General features: G+C 31.6%; 2 protein-coding genes and 1 long non-coding RNA gene across 6 annotated transcripts; 2 read left to right on the top strand and 1 right to left on the bottom strand.

Annotated features, from left to right (window-relative positions):
• The first annotated feature begins 165 nt into the window (after window positions 1-165).
• On the top strand, window positions 166-7,408 carry LOC143342578 (uncharacterized). The gene is made up of 2 exons (XR_013079825.1): window positions 166-4,305; window positions 4,340-7,408. It is a non-coding gene; the product is annotated as an uncharacterized LOC143342578 (long non-coding RNA).
• A 3,842-nt stretch (window positions 7,409-11,250) lies between these two features.
• Upf2 (UPF2 regulator of nonsense mediated mRNA decay) lies at window positions 11,251-15,736 on the top strand. 2 transcript variants are annotated; one of them, XM_076766615.1, is made up of 3 exons: window positions 11,252-11,543; window positions 11,972-13,259; window positions 14,628-15,735. In XM_076766615.1, the coding sequence occupies exons 2-3, from the start codon at window positions 11,981-11,983 to the stop codon at window positions 15,428-15,430; spliced, it is 2,082 nt and encodes a 693-aa protein (XP_076622730.1). In that variant the 5' UTR covers window positions 11,252-11,543; window positions 11,972-11,980; the 3' UTR covers window positions 15,431-15,735. The 2 variants fall into 2 exon arrangements, with proteins under 2 accessions (XP_076622729.1, XP_076622730.1); XM_076766614.1 differs by having other exon boundaries at window positions 11,251-11,543; window positions 11,972-15,736.
• Window positions 15,737-15,823: 87 nt separating this feature from the next.
• Window positions 15,824-18,553, bottom strand: Icln (chloride nucleotide-sensitive channel icln). Of its 3 annotated transcripts, none has more exons than XM_076766616.1 (6): window positions 18,132-18,553; window positions 17,618-17,743; window positions 17,400-17,542; window positions 16,915-17,121; window positions 16,742-16,831; window positions 15,824-16,413 (listed from the first exon to the last, which is right to left on the bottom strand). In XM_076766616.1, the coding sequence occupies exons 2-6, from the start codon at window positions 17,734-17,736 to the stop codon at window positions 16,331-16,333; spliced, it is 642 nt and encodes a 213-aa protein (XP_076622731.1). In that variant the 5' UTR covers window positions 17,737-17,743; window positions 18,132-18,553; the 3' UTR covers window positions 15,824-16,330. The 3 variants fall into 3 exon arrangements, with proteins under 3 accessions (XP_076622731.1, XP_076622733.1, XP_076622732.1); XM_076766618.1 differs by having other exon boundaries at window positions 16,915-17,091; window positions 18,132-18,486; XM_076766617.1 differs by lacking the exon at window positions 18,132-18,553 and adding an exon at window positions 17,918-18,079.
• Between the last annotated feature and the right edge of the window lie 27 nt (window positions 18,554-18,580).

Below are 18,580 nucleotides of genomic sequence, written 5' to 3' on the forward strand. Positions count from 1 at the left end.
AATTATTTTCAGTTGCAGGGATCGATTACAATCATTTTTGGTGAATACATATACCCTCGAAATCCTTCTCAGTTTCGAGAAAAAAATTCCTTACTGAAAATATAATTTCTGGCCAGAAATGTCTGCCCGAATTTTCATGCGAATCTTTAAAACGTCATAACTTCTGAACGGATTGGACGATTTTAATGTTTAAAAAAGCAAACTACGTGTATTTTGGTGGAGAATATGTACAAATCGCAAAAATATTCGAAAAGTTGATCCTTGACCCCGCAAAATGAGAAAAACCCTATAAAAATGGTCCAATTTTCAAACAGTCATAACTCTTACAATAGTGAATATATTTCAATGAAACTTTTTTCTCAAGTAGAGCTCATGAGTACCTACAAAAAAGTATTAGACAACTTTCCTATAGAACGCCAAACAAAATTACTAGGTAGGTGCCTAAATTTTTCGGCGAAATACAATTTTTTCAAATCGTTCTAAAAAAATTATTTTCGGTTTCGGGGGTCAATTACAATCATTTTTGGTGAATAGACATACCCCCGAAATCTTACCCACTTTCTAGAAAAAAATTCGAGGTGTGAAATTTTTCGACGGAAGAAAAAAATATTTCAATTCGTTTTGGGAAAATTATTTTCGGTTGCGGGGGTCAATTACAATAATTTTTGGTGAATACACATACCCCCGAAATCCTACCCAGTTTCAAGAAAAAAATTCATTACCGAAAATATAATGTCTGATCATGAATGAATGATTCCCTTGAAATTTCATGTGTTTCAAATCGTTCTGAAAAAATTATTTTCTGTTGTGGGGGTCAATTATAATAATTTTTGGTCAATAGACATATCCCCGAAATCCTATCCACTTTCGAGAAAAAAATTCATGTAGGTGGACAAATTTTATTAATAATTTTGTTAATAACTTTTTAACGAAGCCTCCATCAACAAATTGGTATTGTTGATTTTCGTCCTATTTTGGCCCCTAGAGTCTCCCATTACAATTGTTCCCAGGGGTGGCCGATCACCTTGTATAATAAAAAATTTATAAAGGCTTTGTTAAGAAGTTATGACAAAAATATGATAACGCAGTTTCTCTCAGTTTAATACAAGACAAAACCACATACGTATGTAGTGTCGATGCTAACATAAGTAGCATAAACATGTAAATTAGGATATGTTTACTGTTTTTGTAGTGTTGAACCTCTATGAGGGCAAGTCGTACACTATACTACGAACGAAAGAGAAAGGTTACAATGCAGAAATACATACAAGAGATGATTTAATTGCAAAAATCTATCGCTAAAGTCAACAATAAATTCAATAGTACGTCGATGTCAAAAGTATCTTAACAAAGGCGGCCGTCACTTTAAAATGGAATCATAGGTATATTCAACTTCGTTTATATCACATTCCATATTTTTGTCATAACTTTTTAACAAAGTATTTATGAGTTTTTTTATATAACATTTTAGTCTAATTTTTACTTGTAGAACACACTGCTGAAGTGTGTACGGAAAAATGCGGAACATCCTGCATATCGGTTTTGTATCGACTCCATCTGTATCGATGTTACCACTGTTTCTACTGCAATTTTATGAAAATAATTGTCAATGTGAATTACGTTAAAATTTGAAACCTTTTCGACACCTTTGGTAGAAATAGTGCTAAATAACTTAAAAAATAACAGAGTTAGACGATAGTGATGAAATTTAATTTAGAACAAAATATTTGATCTATAGTGACCAAGTGTCCTTTCACACCTTTATATTTAAATGCAAATAACTGTTGAAAAGAATATATTTTTTTAAAGTCAAAGAGTCAATTAAGGAAAATGATTTGAAGTTAAAATTTTGAAACGTGTATTTTGATGGTGTTAAATCTCTAAACAATAACAATTTTAAACTAGAACAGTCTACAGAGGAAAATGGATTGTTTAAAAACCATTCTGAACCGATATAAAACCAATATATTTATGAATTTCGAGTCTTCGTAACAATTATAGAAAACAAAGATTCCGTTGAATCGTCTTCGATCAGAATAGATACGTAACAATTCGAAACAATTGTTTTTGGAACCTTTTTAATCCCTGGTTGTATCGCTGACTCGAGAACTCGTCGAATTTTGTACGAGATTCGAGCTTCGTTTCCATATTTCCTTGCGAATTACTACGTACACCGCCGCTCAAAAGTTTCGTATTTTTAATATAATACCTCTATCTTCAAATCAAAAAATCATCGTCGATGTTCGGGACTTTAAGGACCAAAAATTGAATAAATTAATCGTTACAAGCATGTTAACAAAGACGATAAATGTTTCGCTTTTAGAATTAGATCTCCTTCGATATAAGTAAATACATATTTACGAAGAAAATTTATATGATTACAAATTGGAAAGGAGAATAAGGTTCCAAATATGCAAAATGGAAAGGGGTTTCCATTCATAGCTGAATAAAGAATTATTTCGACCATTTTAAAGCTTCGAAATTATAATAATTAAAATAAAGCGATCCTTTTAAAACTTTTGATCGGTGGCGTGCGTCACGTGCGATTATTGTTCGGTTGTGCATGAAGCGATCACCGAGCATATTGAAATCTGTGTTACGAATGTAATTGATGTGTTTCTAAATGGAAGTGAAGTTATTAAAGTTGGACAAAGTATTGAGAATATGAATGTTCCATAATATACGCGTACGTCTGAAAATTGTGATACTTTCCTTGCGCTGAATTCCGTGTTTTCGCGAAGAGAAATAATTGTAAATTTATTATCGGCAGTCTTTAGGTTTTTACGGATCGAGTTCGTGCATTTCAAACTATCAAAGGCTTCCAAACGGTGATCCGTGACTTTTTGATAAATTGCGTAGATCAATCGGAAGTTTGAGAAAACGTCGAAGACTGAAACGGATTAATGCAGTTTAAAATGCATTCTCGTCGTCGTTAGAACTTCCAAGACTGTCCTCCTTCGGCATTTATTTCAAAAGTTCATCTCCCGCGTTTAGCAATCTATCTCAACGCTAGATCCACCAATTTGCGTATACCGAAGGGATCAAGATCATTTGTTTTCAAAAGGAACAAGTATTATGCTGTGAAATTGCATTTCCACGAGCGTTTAAGATGCAAATACGAGTCACATATTTTTATGGGCAAATGGAAGCTATGGAAATATATTTTACTATACCGAAATTTTATAAAAAGACTTTGAAAATTTTGAAGAAATCGAAAGTTTCGTATGAGTATGTATAAATCTTACATAGAAAATAAGAGGCAACTTAATAAAATTAAAAATTACTTTGTAAAAAGTAACAAATAATAAATGGCGAAACAAATCATTTTTACCTCTTCGGTAAATCTAGCGTTGAATACTAATTTATTACTGCTCATAACATGATGAAAGAACACGAATATTTCAATTGTCATAATGTGTGTCGATCGTACTATATACGTAAAAAAGTGTGTAATCAACAGTAGGGAATGAATATTACTTAATAGAATCCTAAATAACAAATGAATCTTGCATTTGTACGAAAAACTTTCAGCTGTCTGTTGCAAAGTGCGATGGCTACTACACTTTGCACCCAGAAAAGCTACATGCAAATTAAATCCTTAGTAATAAATACCGTTGTTTAAATTTCGAACGAATATACGATATAACTGAGGACATTGCGAAGCATTCGAAAAGCAAATTGCAAAATTATCGTGTCGAACAATGTTCTGCATTTCCTGTAAAATATTAATTATGTTCGTTCGTGAATGTTCCATATGCAAATTTTTATCACGGTTAAATATATCGCACAAAACCCGTATTTTATATCGGAAATTATCGCTCGATCCGAATTACTAAGGATTTCCAAACATACACGCGACTGACAAGAGAACATCCCGAGAACAAAATTCCTTTCTTCCATTCGAATCGTCATAAAATTGTACAGTATTAAAATATAAACAATTTGAAGTAATCTTAAAATTTTGTTTGCAAAACATTCCAGCCGAAAATTAAAGCGTAGAATCACATTGAGGGGATATTTTCTGTAAAATGGTATTTTTATATACGTAGAATATGTATTTTTATATATGTATTTTTACATCCTTTTTGGTCATTTTTTAATAATTAAGAATTTTACGTCTTCTAAAGTGTAGTAAAAATAACGACATTTAAAATGAAAAATGAAAATAGATTCTTGATTAGGATGAGTTTGACTATAAAAGAAAAAAATCGATAACTAAAAAGATGGTAACACTAAGGTTTAATTATCAATTTTTTATTATTCTCCTCACTTTCGTGGACTAAAAACCATATTTTTTAAGAGAATGTAAAAAGAAATCGATTTTGACAAAGCTTTACAGTAGATATCTCCTTAAAATAGAAAAATAATTTTCAAACAATTACCTCGATCCTCTGTTTTATCAAAATAGAAAAATTATATCGAGTGTAGATCGCGGAACTCTTAATTAAGAAATAAATTATACAAGTATTAACTGTTTAACAAATTGATGCATCTTAATGCTCCACAAATTTACGCAGACTTGAATAGAACAAAAATTCGCTCTCGAGACGTGCCCTTGTAAGTACTATAAAATACACGAATAAATATAAAAAGAAGAGTGTATGTGCAGGATGTAGAAACGAATCACTTACTATCTTCGTTATTATAAACAATAATAGAAGCAAGGTAACTTACGATATAAAATATCTAGATTCATACATTTATCTTAAACACAATATTATTTCTTATCTCTGCTGTTTTAGAAGCTAAACATCTGGGAAAGTATTAGTATAAATTCTTTTTTCAAAATCCATTTCTCTATTAAATTCCGTCACAAAAAAAACAAAGTTCCTCGAAAACACACAATTTAAAAAAAAACACTTCTACTATTTATTACGTAATAGCGAAGATTTTTAAGTGGTTTCTATTAGTATACTCTGTGTACTTGCGTTATGTTTCTATGTTATACATGTTATATATAAAAATACACGCAGAAATATCTATAACACACATACATATATATATATACATATATATATAAAGAAATATATTTTCTAAATGAAAGAATTTTATAAGTGACCATATTCTGCACACACGTGTGCAATCCGAGAATATACGCGCACAGCGGTTGTGAGTGTATACCCGTCGAAAGAAAAAGAACTAAGGGAAGATACACGCGTATGTATATCGTAACAGAGTACCTACATGCAGTATGCTCGGCTTAAATATATAGTCAAAATGTACTCGATTGTTCCACAAATTATTCAATACCGAAGGATGTTGTTTACGCAAATATTATTTAATTCAAGGGAGAAAGATTTGGCTTCGAATCGAGGCCAAATAATGAAATTGCGTCGGATAATCGATTAGAAAAATTACCAGAATCTGATATTTCATCGCGACAATTCTAGAAAACGTGAATTGAAAATGAATTTAGAAAGTTTCAACTAAAAACAATATTAAATAACCTTTATTTGCAAAAATATTAATTAAGATTGGATGCTTTCGATTCCAGTAGAAAATTTGGCACAAAATTATGAAACGACCTTAAAATCATAATTAATCGTGGACAAGGATAAGTATATGTACTGTCCCATTGAATAAATGATAATTGAAATATAATTTGTCTAAACAACTTCGTTGCGTTTTCGGTGGTCGAATAAATAATTTAATACGCGTATACATTTACACCGGGCACACTGTGCAAACACATAGCCACGTATGTTCGCAATTAGTTGTTTATATAACACGCAACTGAACAATACGCGCGAACATGACGAGAATTAAGAATGTATTGCCTTGCAACGACAATTCTCAAACGCGAGAACTTCTGTATTTAACGAACGAAATTAATTAATTCTGTCGCTCGAAACGTTAATAATATAAATTTTCGTTTCGTGGCACGCGTCGTTACGTGCTATTGTTGTCTCTTCTTTTTATTCTCTTGCTAAAAATTAAGACAGACATTCGTGCAATCTTCAAACCGAATTTAATACCTTAATATATATATATATATAAAAAAAAAAAAGAAAAAGATACGAAAAGTTCCACGCGCCATATTTTTTTATGGTTCTTAAATTTATCGTACTCGTTTTAGAAATACAACAATCGAAGCAAAAAATAGGTGATACACGTTTTTACCACCCATTTACATTTCATACTCAGACTTGCATATTACGAGAGAAACATATTCCTATGCCACATATTAGTTTATATTGCGCACTATATTATTGTTATCGCTATTATTATTTTACGATTTGTATTATTATTATTATTAATATTAATATTATTAATATTTTATTGCAATAGTTTAATGTCACGTTAGTACAATTCTTGTCATTTCGAGTCGGTAGACGTACCATAACGAACTTCGTTTCACGAACAACGGAAGTTCATGATATTATTATTTATCCTTAACGATAAAAGAAACTGCGGAAAAATAGTATTTGCAATAGAAAGTGAACGCGCACAAAGTTCAAGAGTCGTCCGTTTATCCGTATAATAGTTGCTTTTCGAGCGTTTCTTGCTTGGTTTAAATTTGTTGTTAACACGTTGATTACCAATAACGAATGAATCCTAATGAAAATGTTTAAATAATTGTAGCGTTATCAGGAACGCTAAAAAATGTTAATTATGTTGTCGAACTATCGAACACACCTATTTTCCACGCTGATATTTAAGTAAATGTCGGGTAAAAGGAAAGAAACGTGGCAGTCAAAGTGTTTAGATAAATGTTTTCTTTTGTTTCTATTCCGAATGCTATTTTGTCCAAATCCAGCAACGAGTTACAGAATTTTACTAGCGTACGCACGTTCACGAACGAGGGAAAATATTTGAGAATCGAGCAACGAGCGAACGCATGCTCAAGGAATAATTTTTTTTTTTTTTAAAAGAAGGACAAATTTCCAGCGGAAAAATTGCCCCCTCGATCGCGCTACTACTTTTTGCTTAACGTTTTAAGACGTATAAAACACGCGGAAGTTGTGACACGAACGTTATAAAAGTAGATTTTTCGAGCAAATCAGTCTCGTTCGCTAATGTTTCTAAGGTACTTAATTTCTGAAAGTAACAGGGTGCAATTTTCTATCGCATGTATTCGTCTGAACGTTTTACAGTTTATTGCAAAAGCTGTATCCGTGAATGTTTGCGTTTGAGTCGGATGAAAGATGTCCGGCTAAAACTTGCAAACACTACAAAGAGAAAGTGAATTTTCGAGTGCAGATTTTATTTTAGACTACCGTACGAATGTAACCTCGGTGTAGTAATTAGAGAAATCGTAATGAGAATGTGAAAAATTTTAACGATGTTCTGAAGATTGTATACAGCGCTTTAAGTACACATATACGTATATATTTGTGTACAAAACATAAGTATAAACTTCCTAAATAAAATGAGCTGGCCTCTGCAAGCCCTGTTTTACGTAACAAAACACGTCTTCTCATTTTCAAACCTTTTTCTACGAACAAAAGTTATGTAAATTATATTATTAACCCTTTATTTCTTTTAGTCACGGATCAATCAACTTATTGAGTTTGTTCAGGTTCGCTTATGATATTTTTATAATTATTTATAACACAGTGTTAATCTCGAGAAAGCGGCGTCAATTCATTGTAAAATTCTAAAGCCAATATTATTAAGTATTCAATAATTATTCGAAACATAAAAAATAAAAGTTTGATAATCTTATTGGATTTCATAAAAATATAATATTACGAAATACAATGATATTTTGAAAGTATAATAAATTTTCAAACGACGCACTTCCTCATCCTAACCACACACACATATGGAGAGCCGTTAAAGAAATATAATGACGCGAAGTGAAGTGATCGTATTCGAATTCGTACTGAGAATCAGCGTGAGTTTATGTTTTAAGACCTACAGGGTATACAGTATATTCAGGGTGTTCAGCCAACCCTGGGAAAAATTTTAATGGGAGATTCTAGAGACCAAAATAAGACGAAAATCAAGAATACCAATTTGTTGATTGAGCCTTCGTTAAAAAATTATTAACAAATTAAATTAAAAAATTTCAAATCATTCTGGAAAAATTATTTTCGGTTACAGGGGTCAATTACAATCATTTTTAGTGAATACACATAGCCCCGAAATCCTACCCACTTTCGAAAAAAAACATTCGGATAGGTGCTGAAATTTTTCGGTAAAAAAAAATTTTTCGAATCGTTCTAAAAAAATTATTTTCAATTGCAGGGGTCGATTACAATAATTTTTGGTCAATACATATACCCTCGAAATCCTACTCAATTTCGAGAAAAAAATTCCTTACCGAAAATATAATTTCTGACCAGAAAATCTGCCTGAATTTTTATGGGATTCTTTAAAACGTCATAACTTCTGAACGAATTGGACGATTTTAATGTTTAAAAAAGTAAACTACGCGTATTTTGGTGGAGAATATGTACAAATCGCAAAAATATTCGAAAAGTTGATCCTTGACCCCGCAAAATGAGAAAAACCCCATAAAAATGGTCCAATTTTCAAACAGTCATAACTCTTACAATAGTGAATATATTTCAATGAAACTTTTTTCTCAAGTAGAGCTCATGAGTACCTACAAAAAAGTATTAGACAACTTTCCTGTAGGACGCCAAACAAAATTACTAAAAATGAAAAAGGAATTTTTATGAAAAATTGACAGGGGTAGGTGCCTAAATTTTTCGGCGAAAAACAATTTTTTCAAATCGTTCTAAAAAAATTATTTTCGGTTTCGAGGGTCAATTACAATCATTTTTGGTGAATAGACCTACCCCCGAAATCCTATTCACTTTCTAGAAAAAAATTCAGTACGGACGGAACTTTAAACGTTAATAACTTTTTAAGGAAGCCTCCATCAACAAATTAGTATTCTTGATTTTCGTCTCATTTTGGCCTCTAGAATCTCCCATTAGAATCTTTCCCAGGGGTAATCGAACACCCTGTATAGTGCTGCGCTGACTAATATTTTTTTGCAGACTTCCGCTATTTAACGGAAGGGTACTGTCACTCAGCATAGAAATAGATAGTAAACAGAGGACTAGTTCTCCAACATAGAATCATTATTTTATAATGCAGTTAATTATAAGTAAAGAACTTTTACATTTAATAGACATCATAAAAATTATTCTGTAATTAACATGTATACCTTGTATCATATGTTAATGAAAATATTCATTTTATAAATATTTAATATATTTTCAATGATAAATGTTCGTATTAAAAATCATTTATCATACTATGAAGCGCTTACTTATCATATCAAAAAACGCGCAGCACGAGGAGAACCTAGCCTGACCTAAATAATAAAACAATGGAAGTTACTACTCACGGGTATACAAAATACCCACGATCACTATATTCGTCAAAAACAAATATACAACTAATCTCCCGTATCGATTCGGACATTTCGTCCTACGATATGATTGGGGTTCAGAGGAGAACAAAGTAGCATGCGACTCACCGATCGTAGAATGCTACCGTGTAGTATCGATGAGGATGTTATCGTTTGGTTGAGGGCGCTTAGAAGTCACCAGTGAAACAACCAAAGAAATTCTGCTGGGCCTATTCACCAAATTCATCAAGTCTATAAAGAAATACAAAATATTAAAATCTATTTTTAAAATTATTGAGACTTTATTTTCGGTACAAAGAACATAACAATTTTCTGATACTTAAGAAATTTTTAAACGAGATAACGAAAAATAGAGATGGAAATTTTTTTCTTGATATAAAAAGAAGAAAGTAGAAAGATATTTACATTTTTTTCTTGTGAAGTTTCGCCCAATATTTCTCTTCAGCGATGCACTGATTCTAATACCGACGGCGAATAATTCTAATTTTGTAGAGGAAAATTTAAAAAAATGACTATCAAAGAACAGTGAACAAAATTGACGTGACCGAAAATTGATATCGGCGAACAAGTGATTCTATTCTTGTAATTCATAAAACAATGAGTCCCGATACTCTGAAAACAAATTACAATTGCGCGATAAACACTGATTCTAGTCTCGCGTATACCTAACATGCAAACGATAATCTGTTCGGAGCCACTGTGCTTCGAAAAACGTTAATCTATTTTACGAACCAAATACTGACTCTACCGACCGCATTGCACGCAGTCATCAAAGTTTCTGAATAAAAGCTGAAAAATAGGAAGAAGGACGAAAAAAATCGAGCAAGTACATGTGTATGTACTTTCCTGCAGCATTGTTGCAATTCAACTAGTAGTTGTGATTGACCTAGAAATAAAAGTTATAGTAATAATAAGTAGGACAATGTGATAATAACAAGGTAAGTAATGATAATAGATAGAATATAAATAATATAATATAAAATATTATACGATAATAGAATGTTACCTCACCTTACGATCTCGAAGTACGCGGTTATTTGGCCGTTGCTAAACGACTACGCCATAAACTACACACGATGCTGTATGGTAGGTGACAGAGAAGACTACATTAGCGCCACTAACGAACTGCCTCGATACTCTGGTACGACCCAACTGACCCTAGCAACGAGCAATGGCTGAACTGTAAGCTCGATGCAGGTAACAGTCGCCGATCACAGCGTCCACTGGTGTCGACTTTCGAAACTGTTGCAATAATCGTTCACATTCTATTTCATATGTATTATAACTACCGTTTATACATATTTTTGCATTTGTCATTGTTGTATAATCGTAAAATATAAAAGATAAATACTCCTTTTAAAAACAGGTTCACAGATATTACTTTAGAAGTTAATTAAATGAATGATTTTTTAAAAACAGACAAAGATGGTGTTGTAGCTTTGAAGATGCTATAAAACAATTTTCATTTCTTTGTTAGATCCACTTTAACAACATTTTCAACTTAAATTAACAATAAAGTATAAAAAAGAAAACGAAGAAAAGAGAATGGACAATTTAAAGCACGATAAACAATATTTTACTCACGTTTTCCTAATATTAAACTATCCTGTTGCCCGACTTTCTACATGCGTATCTGAAGAACAAGACTTCGATATATCGATGTGATTCAGAACTTTATCGATATATAAATGAAACATTTAAAATTTGTAATTAACGAATTTATTAAAGTTATTATTAAAGTTAATAAGAACTTTCGCTTCTTCAAATTAGAGAGTAATTTTAAATAATCATATAAAAGCATTAAAATTCATTGAAATTGAATATACACAATGTCCATTGCATGATTAAAACCTGATTGGCTGGCAGTGTTAATCGATTTTTGGTCAAAAACTCTCGAAAATTCGATAACAAAAGTTGCAATAAATAATTGATGCAAAAGTTAAAGCTTTGAGAAAGAACCAACAGTATTATATGCACACATAAATAGTAATTTGTATCAATTTTATTATATTCGTTTGTATTCGAAGGCTAGCCTCTTGCCAAGATGCCTCTGCTATAGTCTCGTTTTATTTAGATCGATTTTATCTTCTAAAAAAATAGACTATAGTAGTTTGTACACGAACAGTATCATATTGTTAGTATGTGAATTATGTGATTGCTACTAACAGATTAGTTGTCGTCTGCCATAACATAACCTCATTTACATTTTAAAGGCGTAAGTAAACAACTCCAAAAATAGTAGAACATAAAAATTGTTCAAAAAATTATGACTAATACAATTGATACCCTTACCTTGTTTCAAACAAAAGTATTTAATTTTTATATAAATTTTATTACTTGTCATTTTAATACAAATATATTGGATACTGTAAAATATGCACAATATTTCGTAATTGAAAAAATATCATACATTGAAAGCACAGTTTTTCAATGACATTACAGACTATAAAGTTTGGTATACTGGTAGACTATAAAATTTGGAGTACAGATTTTGACATTTTATAATATAGAGCATTCACTAATTCATATCATACAAATTTCTTTTTTCATTAATACATGTAATTCAATTAATAAATACATATATACACATAAGTACTTATTCTTGATTATATTTTGTGAAAATGTATATATTTCATGTAACAGAACTGAATCATGTCAGAAATTGAGGAAGCAGCACCAGAAGCTGCAGAAGCAGCTATTGAACAAGATGCTGTGTCTGAAGAAGATAAACAATACTTAATGGAATATGTAAAAGAAACAGAACAACGACTTGCTACAAAAGAAGAAATTCGAGCATCTAATTTAAACCCTAATAGACCACCGGACACATATTTTAGCAAATTAGATTCAACCCTGAAAAGAAACACAACATTTGTGAAAAAATTAAAAAACTTTAGTAGTATACAGTTAGATACAGTTTTAAAAGATATGATGCATTTAAACTTAACAAAATACGTAAGCGAAGTTGCTACTGCTTTAGTGGATGCCAAGTTAAAAATGACAGATGTTGCACCTGCTATTAAAGTATGCAGCTTTTTACATCAAACATATGCAGAATTCTCGACGCATTTTTTTGAAAATTGGCAAAGAATTTTATCTCTGAAAGTTGTAGATAAAATTGCAAATCCGAGCAAACTTAGAGTAGATCTCCGATTTTATGCAGAGCTGGTTAATGCAGGAATTTTCACACATAAACAAGGATTATCTCTACTCGGTTCAGCATTAACAGTTTTGATTAATATGGATAAAGAAGAACACAACAATGCAAGCATTATATTAAGTTTTTGCAAACACTGTGGTGAAGATTATGCAGGTCTTGTACCTAAACGAATAAGGGAAATATCTGATAAATTAAATGTACCAATTCCTAAAAGCAAATTACTTTCACCTGATAAACAACAAAATGTTAGATTACTATTACGAGATTATTATAACTCGTTATGCAAGCACTTGTTAAAGGAACACAAAGATCTTCAAGCATTTGAGAAACAAAATCGAAAAATATTACAAACCAGAGGTGAACTAAGTTCTGAAAGAAAAGAAAAACTTGAAAGTCTTCAAGTATCTTATGAACGTTTGCTTAATAATGTACAAAGTTTTTCTGATACTTTGGATGAACCTATGCCAGAACTTCCTGTTGATAGCGAAATGAAAGCAGAAGCAGAAGAAACATTGAAAATGATTAGCGAAGGGGAAGAAAATAGTATCTTAGAAGACATGTGGGGAGATGACGAAACTAGGCGATTCTACGAAGTTTTACCAGACTTGATGGTATTTCTTCCAGGATCATATTTAAAAGAAGTACCTAAACAAGATGCCCCAATAAGCGAAGAAGCTTTAGATGAAGAAGTAACATTTGATGAATTAGAAGAGACTGAAAAAGTGGATGAACCTGAAGCAGAAGTGGATGAGCCTCAAGTTTCAAACATAAGTAATAAAATACTTTTGGATGCATTCCTAACTCATTTACCAAATTGCGTAAATCGTGAAATGATTGACAATGCTGCAGTACACTTTTTAATGAATCTCAGCACAAAACATAATAAGAAAAAATTAGTAAAAGCGTTATTTGGTGTGTCCAGAATTCGTTTAGATCTACTACCATTTTATTCACGTTTGGCTGCTATTCTTTATCCTGTTATGCCTGATGTTGGAAATGATTTATGTTTAATGTTAAAGCATGACTTTAAATACCACGTGCGCAAAAAGGATCAAATCAACATAGAATCAAAAGTAAAAGTTGTCAGATACATTGGTGAACTTGTAAAATTTAAACTTTACTCGAAGATAGAAGCATTATATTGCTTAAAAGTTTTGTTATATGATTTCACTCATCATCATATCGAAATGGCTTGCAATTTACTAGAAACATGTGGAAGATATTTATTTTGTTCACCAGATTCGCATCAAAGAACAAAAGTATATTTAGAACAAATGATGCGTAAAAAGGCGGTCACCGCATTGGATTCGCGTTATGTAACAATAATCGAGAATGCATATTATTTTGTAAATCCACCAGAATCTACGGGTGGTGTCTCTCGAAAGGACAGACCGCCGATTCACGAATTCATAAGAAAATTACTATATCAGGATCTTTCAAAGACAAATACCGATAAAGTTCTTAAATGGATGCGTAAGCTAGACTGGGAAGACGAAAGCGTATCATCTTACGCCATTAAATGTCTTACTGCCGCTTATAACGTTAAATATTTAAATATTCGATGCGTCGGAAGTTTATTAGCAGGACTTGTTGCACATTATGAAACTATTGGTCCTCATGTAGTCGATGGTGTATTGGAAGATATAAGGTTATGCATGGAAATTAATTTACCAAAATTTAAACAACGTCGTATTGCTATGGTTAAATATCTTGGAGAATTGTATAATTATCGTATGGTAGAAAGCGGAGATATATTTCGAACATTGTATCTCCTGATTACTTTCGGAGTCAGTATGGATCATTCCGCACCAAGTATCCTCGATCCACCCGATCATTTGTTTAGAATTCGATTAGTCTGTACATTATTAGAAACCTGTGGACAATATTTTAGTGGTGGTTCTAGCAAGAAAAAACTTGATTATTTTTTAATATTTTTTCAAAATTATTATTGGTTTAAATATACAGATCCTATTTGGACTTCCGAAAATCCTTTTCCAGTAGGTATAGATTATATGTATCGCGACACGCTGACAATGCTAAGACCTAAAATGCAATTGTTCCAAAGTTACAAAGAAGCCCAATGTGCTGTGGAGGAATTACGAAATACATTATACCCCACTCTTGGAAATCCTATTGCAGAAGATGGTGCTGATCGTACTGATGGAGACTCTGATATGGGTGTAATTGCAGAAGGAGATGAAGAATTAACTGTCACCACTGGAAATGGCAGTGGAGATGCAAAGGGTGTAGCCGATTTACATTTTGAAGAGTCTGAAGATTGTTCTGAGGCACAATCGGAAGAAGAATGGACCGCTGACGCGGAAAGAGACGATACTATGGGTACTCAAGAAAATACACAAGGAGATCAAAGTCTTTCAGAAGGTGGTACGGATGGTGTTCTTATGGATGTTACAGAACTAAATGCAGCATTACCAGCTGGTCCTAGAAGAGTAAGTTGTCCAGAAGACGACGACTTTTTGTCTGCTCTCGATAAAATGGTCTCAGATAATATACAAGATAGAATGCGAGATTCGGTAAAACCTCAACAAGTAGATATTTCAGTTCCTTTACATGTAAAAAGTACTAAGAAAACATATGAACAATTGCAAGAAAGACCTACTGATAATAGTACAGTCGACTTTGTGCTTATGCTAAGAAAAGGTAATAAACAACAGTACAAAAACTTAGCAGTTCCCGTGTCGTCAGAATTAGCGATGAATCTCCGAAATCGGGAACAAGAACAAAAAGAAGAAAAGGAACGAGTTAAAAGGTTGACATTAAATATTACAGAAAGACAAGAGGAAGAAGATTATCAAGAAACAATTAATCAAAGTACTAGACCAGTGACTGTAAATTTAAATAGAGAACGGCGACAAAAGTATAATCACCCTAAAGGTGCGCCGGACGCAGATCTTATTTTCGGCCCAAAAAAGATTCGATAGATTCATTTAATTATTCTTAAAAGAATACATGAAATATTATAAAATCAAGTCATTTATACATAAAATTGCAAATTATACGATCTCTGTATTTGCTGTGTAGAATGTACAGCAGAATATTGTTTCTTTATTTTTAGTTTTGAAATTCACATCCGTCTGCTCTTAATACAGATTCTCACTCGTATGTGATTTTTATTATAAGGAATATTGTTTTATAAGTATATTAGAAATGTACGAATGTGTCATATGTGTTATGTATTTCAGTATATTTAAATGAAAAAAAAACAAAAAAAATGCGAAATAACAAAGTTACGATTTTTTTATACAATTTGAATGTAACTGTCCTTGTTATACACATCATAAATTAGATATAATTTTTATGTAAGAATACAAATAATTAAATTTCAAATTTAACAGACTTGAGCAATGTGTTTTATCAAATTGTCATATTAACGTCATTCATGTAATATTTACAAAAAATTTACATGTTGACATGATGTTTAAAAGTTTTGATTATAATTTAATTAATTTTACGTTTGTTATATATGAAATTATTTTTAAATTTGTAAGTTCTTACGATATTAATAATGTTTTTAACAACTTCTAGAAGACTATATTTATTAAATTTTATTTTTATTCAAATCAATATAAGAAATTAATAATTTTTTAAGAAAAAATACAAATATGCGTATAAACAAGGAGCTGAGTATGATATGCAATTGTTTACTTTTACCTAACAAATTATTAGTGTACAAAATGAATATAAATAAATGTTAGGTGTTTTCATGTTCGGTACAGTTCTATAATACAGTTTGCCATAATATCACATATCTACCATAATATATGATACTGGTAATTTTAAATTAATACTAAAAGCATATCTGCATTTTGACGTCATCATCTTTATGGATCTTCCTCCGCATCTTCAAATTGACCTGCTTCTATGTCCATAGCTTCGTCTGCTTCTGTGCCATTGTAATTGATACCTATTTGTTCCAGTAATGTAGAATCACAATGGATGTACATCGTCCTTCCGCGAGAAGAAGGCACAGCGAGTTTACATCTCCACTCTTGCTGCAGTCCGCTAATTGGCTGTCACCGATCTTCGTCATCGTTTTCGACCAATGCCTGTGAGTCAGCGGACTGCAACAGGAGTGGGGATGTAAACACGCTGTGCCTTTTTCTCGTGCATAAATGGTATATGAACTTAGTTATCATTCCTTAAACGGAAAATTTTTCATAGACATTCATATTTTACACCAAATCCATCAACGTAATTTTTTCATACTAATAATTGCAAGTTATAAATATTACCTGGCGGTACAGTGTAGGGAGCATCACCAGCACCAGCTTCGTAATTTTCAAAATCATCTTCCTCCGCATCTTCGTAAATATCTTCTTCCGCTGTGTAATCACATATACTTCGTACATAAAAAATTCATACGACAAGCCAAACTTTGTGCATTATAACAAACTATTTTATCTACCATCTGAAAAACTATCCTGAGGATCAGGATAAAGTGCCTGACACTGATTCATTGCTTGAAACATTGCATCCAAGTTATTTGTATCATCGGGAGCAAATCTCATTTCAGTAAAATTAGGATCTGCATCTTCATCCTCATTTTCGGAACCACTTCCAGAGGATGGAGGTAAAGGTGCATCTTCACAAAAATTTGCATGGGAAAAGTAAACTAGAATATCAATTATTATTGCTTAATTTCTACATTTAACACATTTGCTCGATTGTAAACTTGCAACACATCTAAAGACCTTGTGTAGCACACCAGTTAAAAATCACTACTTTGTATCGAATAAAATTAGTAAAAAATATGTTGTCTATAGCAGATTGTATAATAGTAGCAAATGTGTTAACTAAATAATATTTAATCAAAGATTTCTAGCTAAACTATAGACTTTAACTTTGTTTTGAAATGTACGCACAAATATGGTCAAAGGAGAATAAATATACCTGGAAGGTCTACTTTTGCATCAACCACAATATATAAACATTTTCTTGGATGTAGTTTATCTCGTAATATGCCATGTAAAGATATATCAGGATATTCAAGTGAAAATCCTTGTTGTGTATCATAGTTCACCCAAGAAAGCAAGCTACCAATGTGAACGTTACATTAAAACATATAAGTACTACTATGAAACTTAAATTTGTTTCATTTCAGTTTTTACCTCTCTGTAATATACAGAGTTCCTTTCCCCAGCTCTCTATCATTAATGGACACAGTGGTATTTTGCTCTTTATGACGTATTCCTTCCTGCGGTGCAAGAAAATTGCTAAACACTACCATTTTTTACCTGTAACATTTAATACACTAATTTATCACTTACACATACTACTATTAATACATTAAATTGATATTATTCAGTTACAGATAATCTTAGTTTTAAGAACGAAAAAGAACAAAAATATATATTAGGTTATGCTGAATTCGTTCAACCATAATACTTATTTTATCACAATGCACGTACAAATGTACATGTATTCTATGCAAGTACTCTTTTTTAAACAGTTGTATTACTAATTACACATGTGTTTTATTTAAGTAATTTATGTATAGACATAAAAAGAATGCGAAACACATAAGAATGTAACTACGTTTTAAATACTGATCCTAGTGGTTCAGTAATGACTTCTACTGCATTCGTTTAGTTAGTTACATTAATTATTAGTGTGTAAACTCACCACTTGCTTGTACAAAATAATCGTAAACAACAGCAAACGAAGTTGTTCTTAAAATGAACGTTTTTTTTTTTTAAACAAATAACTCGTCTTTACAAATTCAGTCTTATACGACACTTCGATCACTCTTTTAGTGATTATGGCAATTCGTATGTTGAAAATTGTACAGTAATTAAAGTTTACTAATGCCCAATAATTACGAAAATCAATATATATCTTTTCATTTTATAATGCCTATTAATGTAAAATTATACCGCAGGTTACACTGTTATGTTTCTCCTTTACGTTATTGATGCAGAGCATGGAGTGTAATATACGATCAACTCGTCTATATTGCTTTCGGCACATTACTATGATAAACTATAGATAGTAAACTAGATATGTACAGCTATACATATGTAAAGACAGGAGATTTTGTTGCATATTTTTTTAAATTTGTATTAATTTAAAAG

The sequence above is a fragment of the Colletes latitarsis genome, chromosome 6, assembly GCF_051014445.1.
Source record: "Colletes latitarsis isolate SP2378_abdomen chromosome 6, iyColLati1, whole genome shotgun sequence".
Classification (NCBI taxonomy): domain Eukaryota; kingdom Metazoa; phylum Arthropoda; class Insecta; order Hymenoptera; family Colletidae; genus Colletes; species Colletes latitarsis.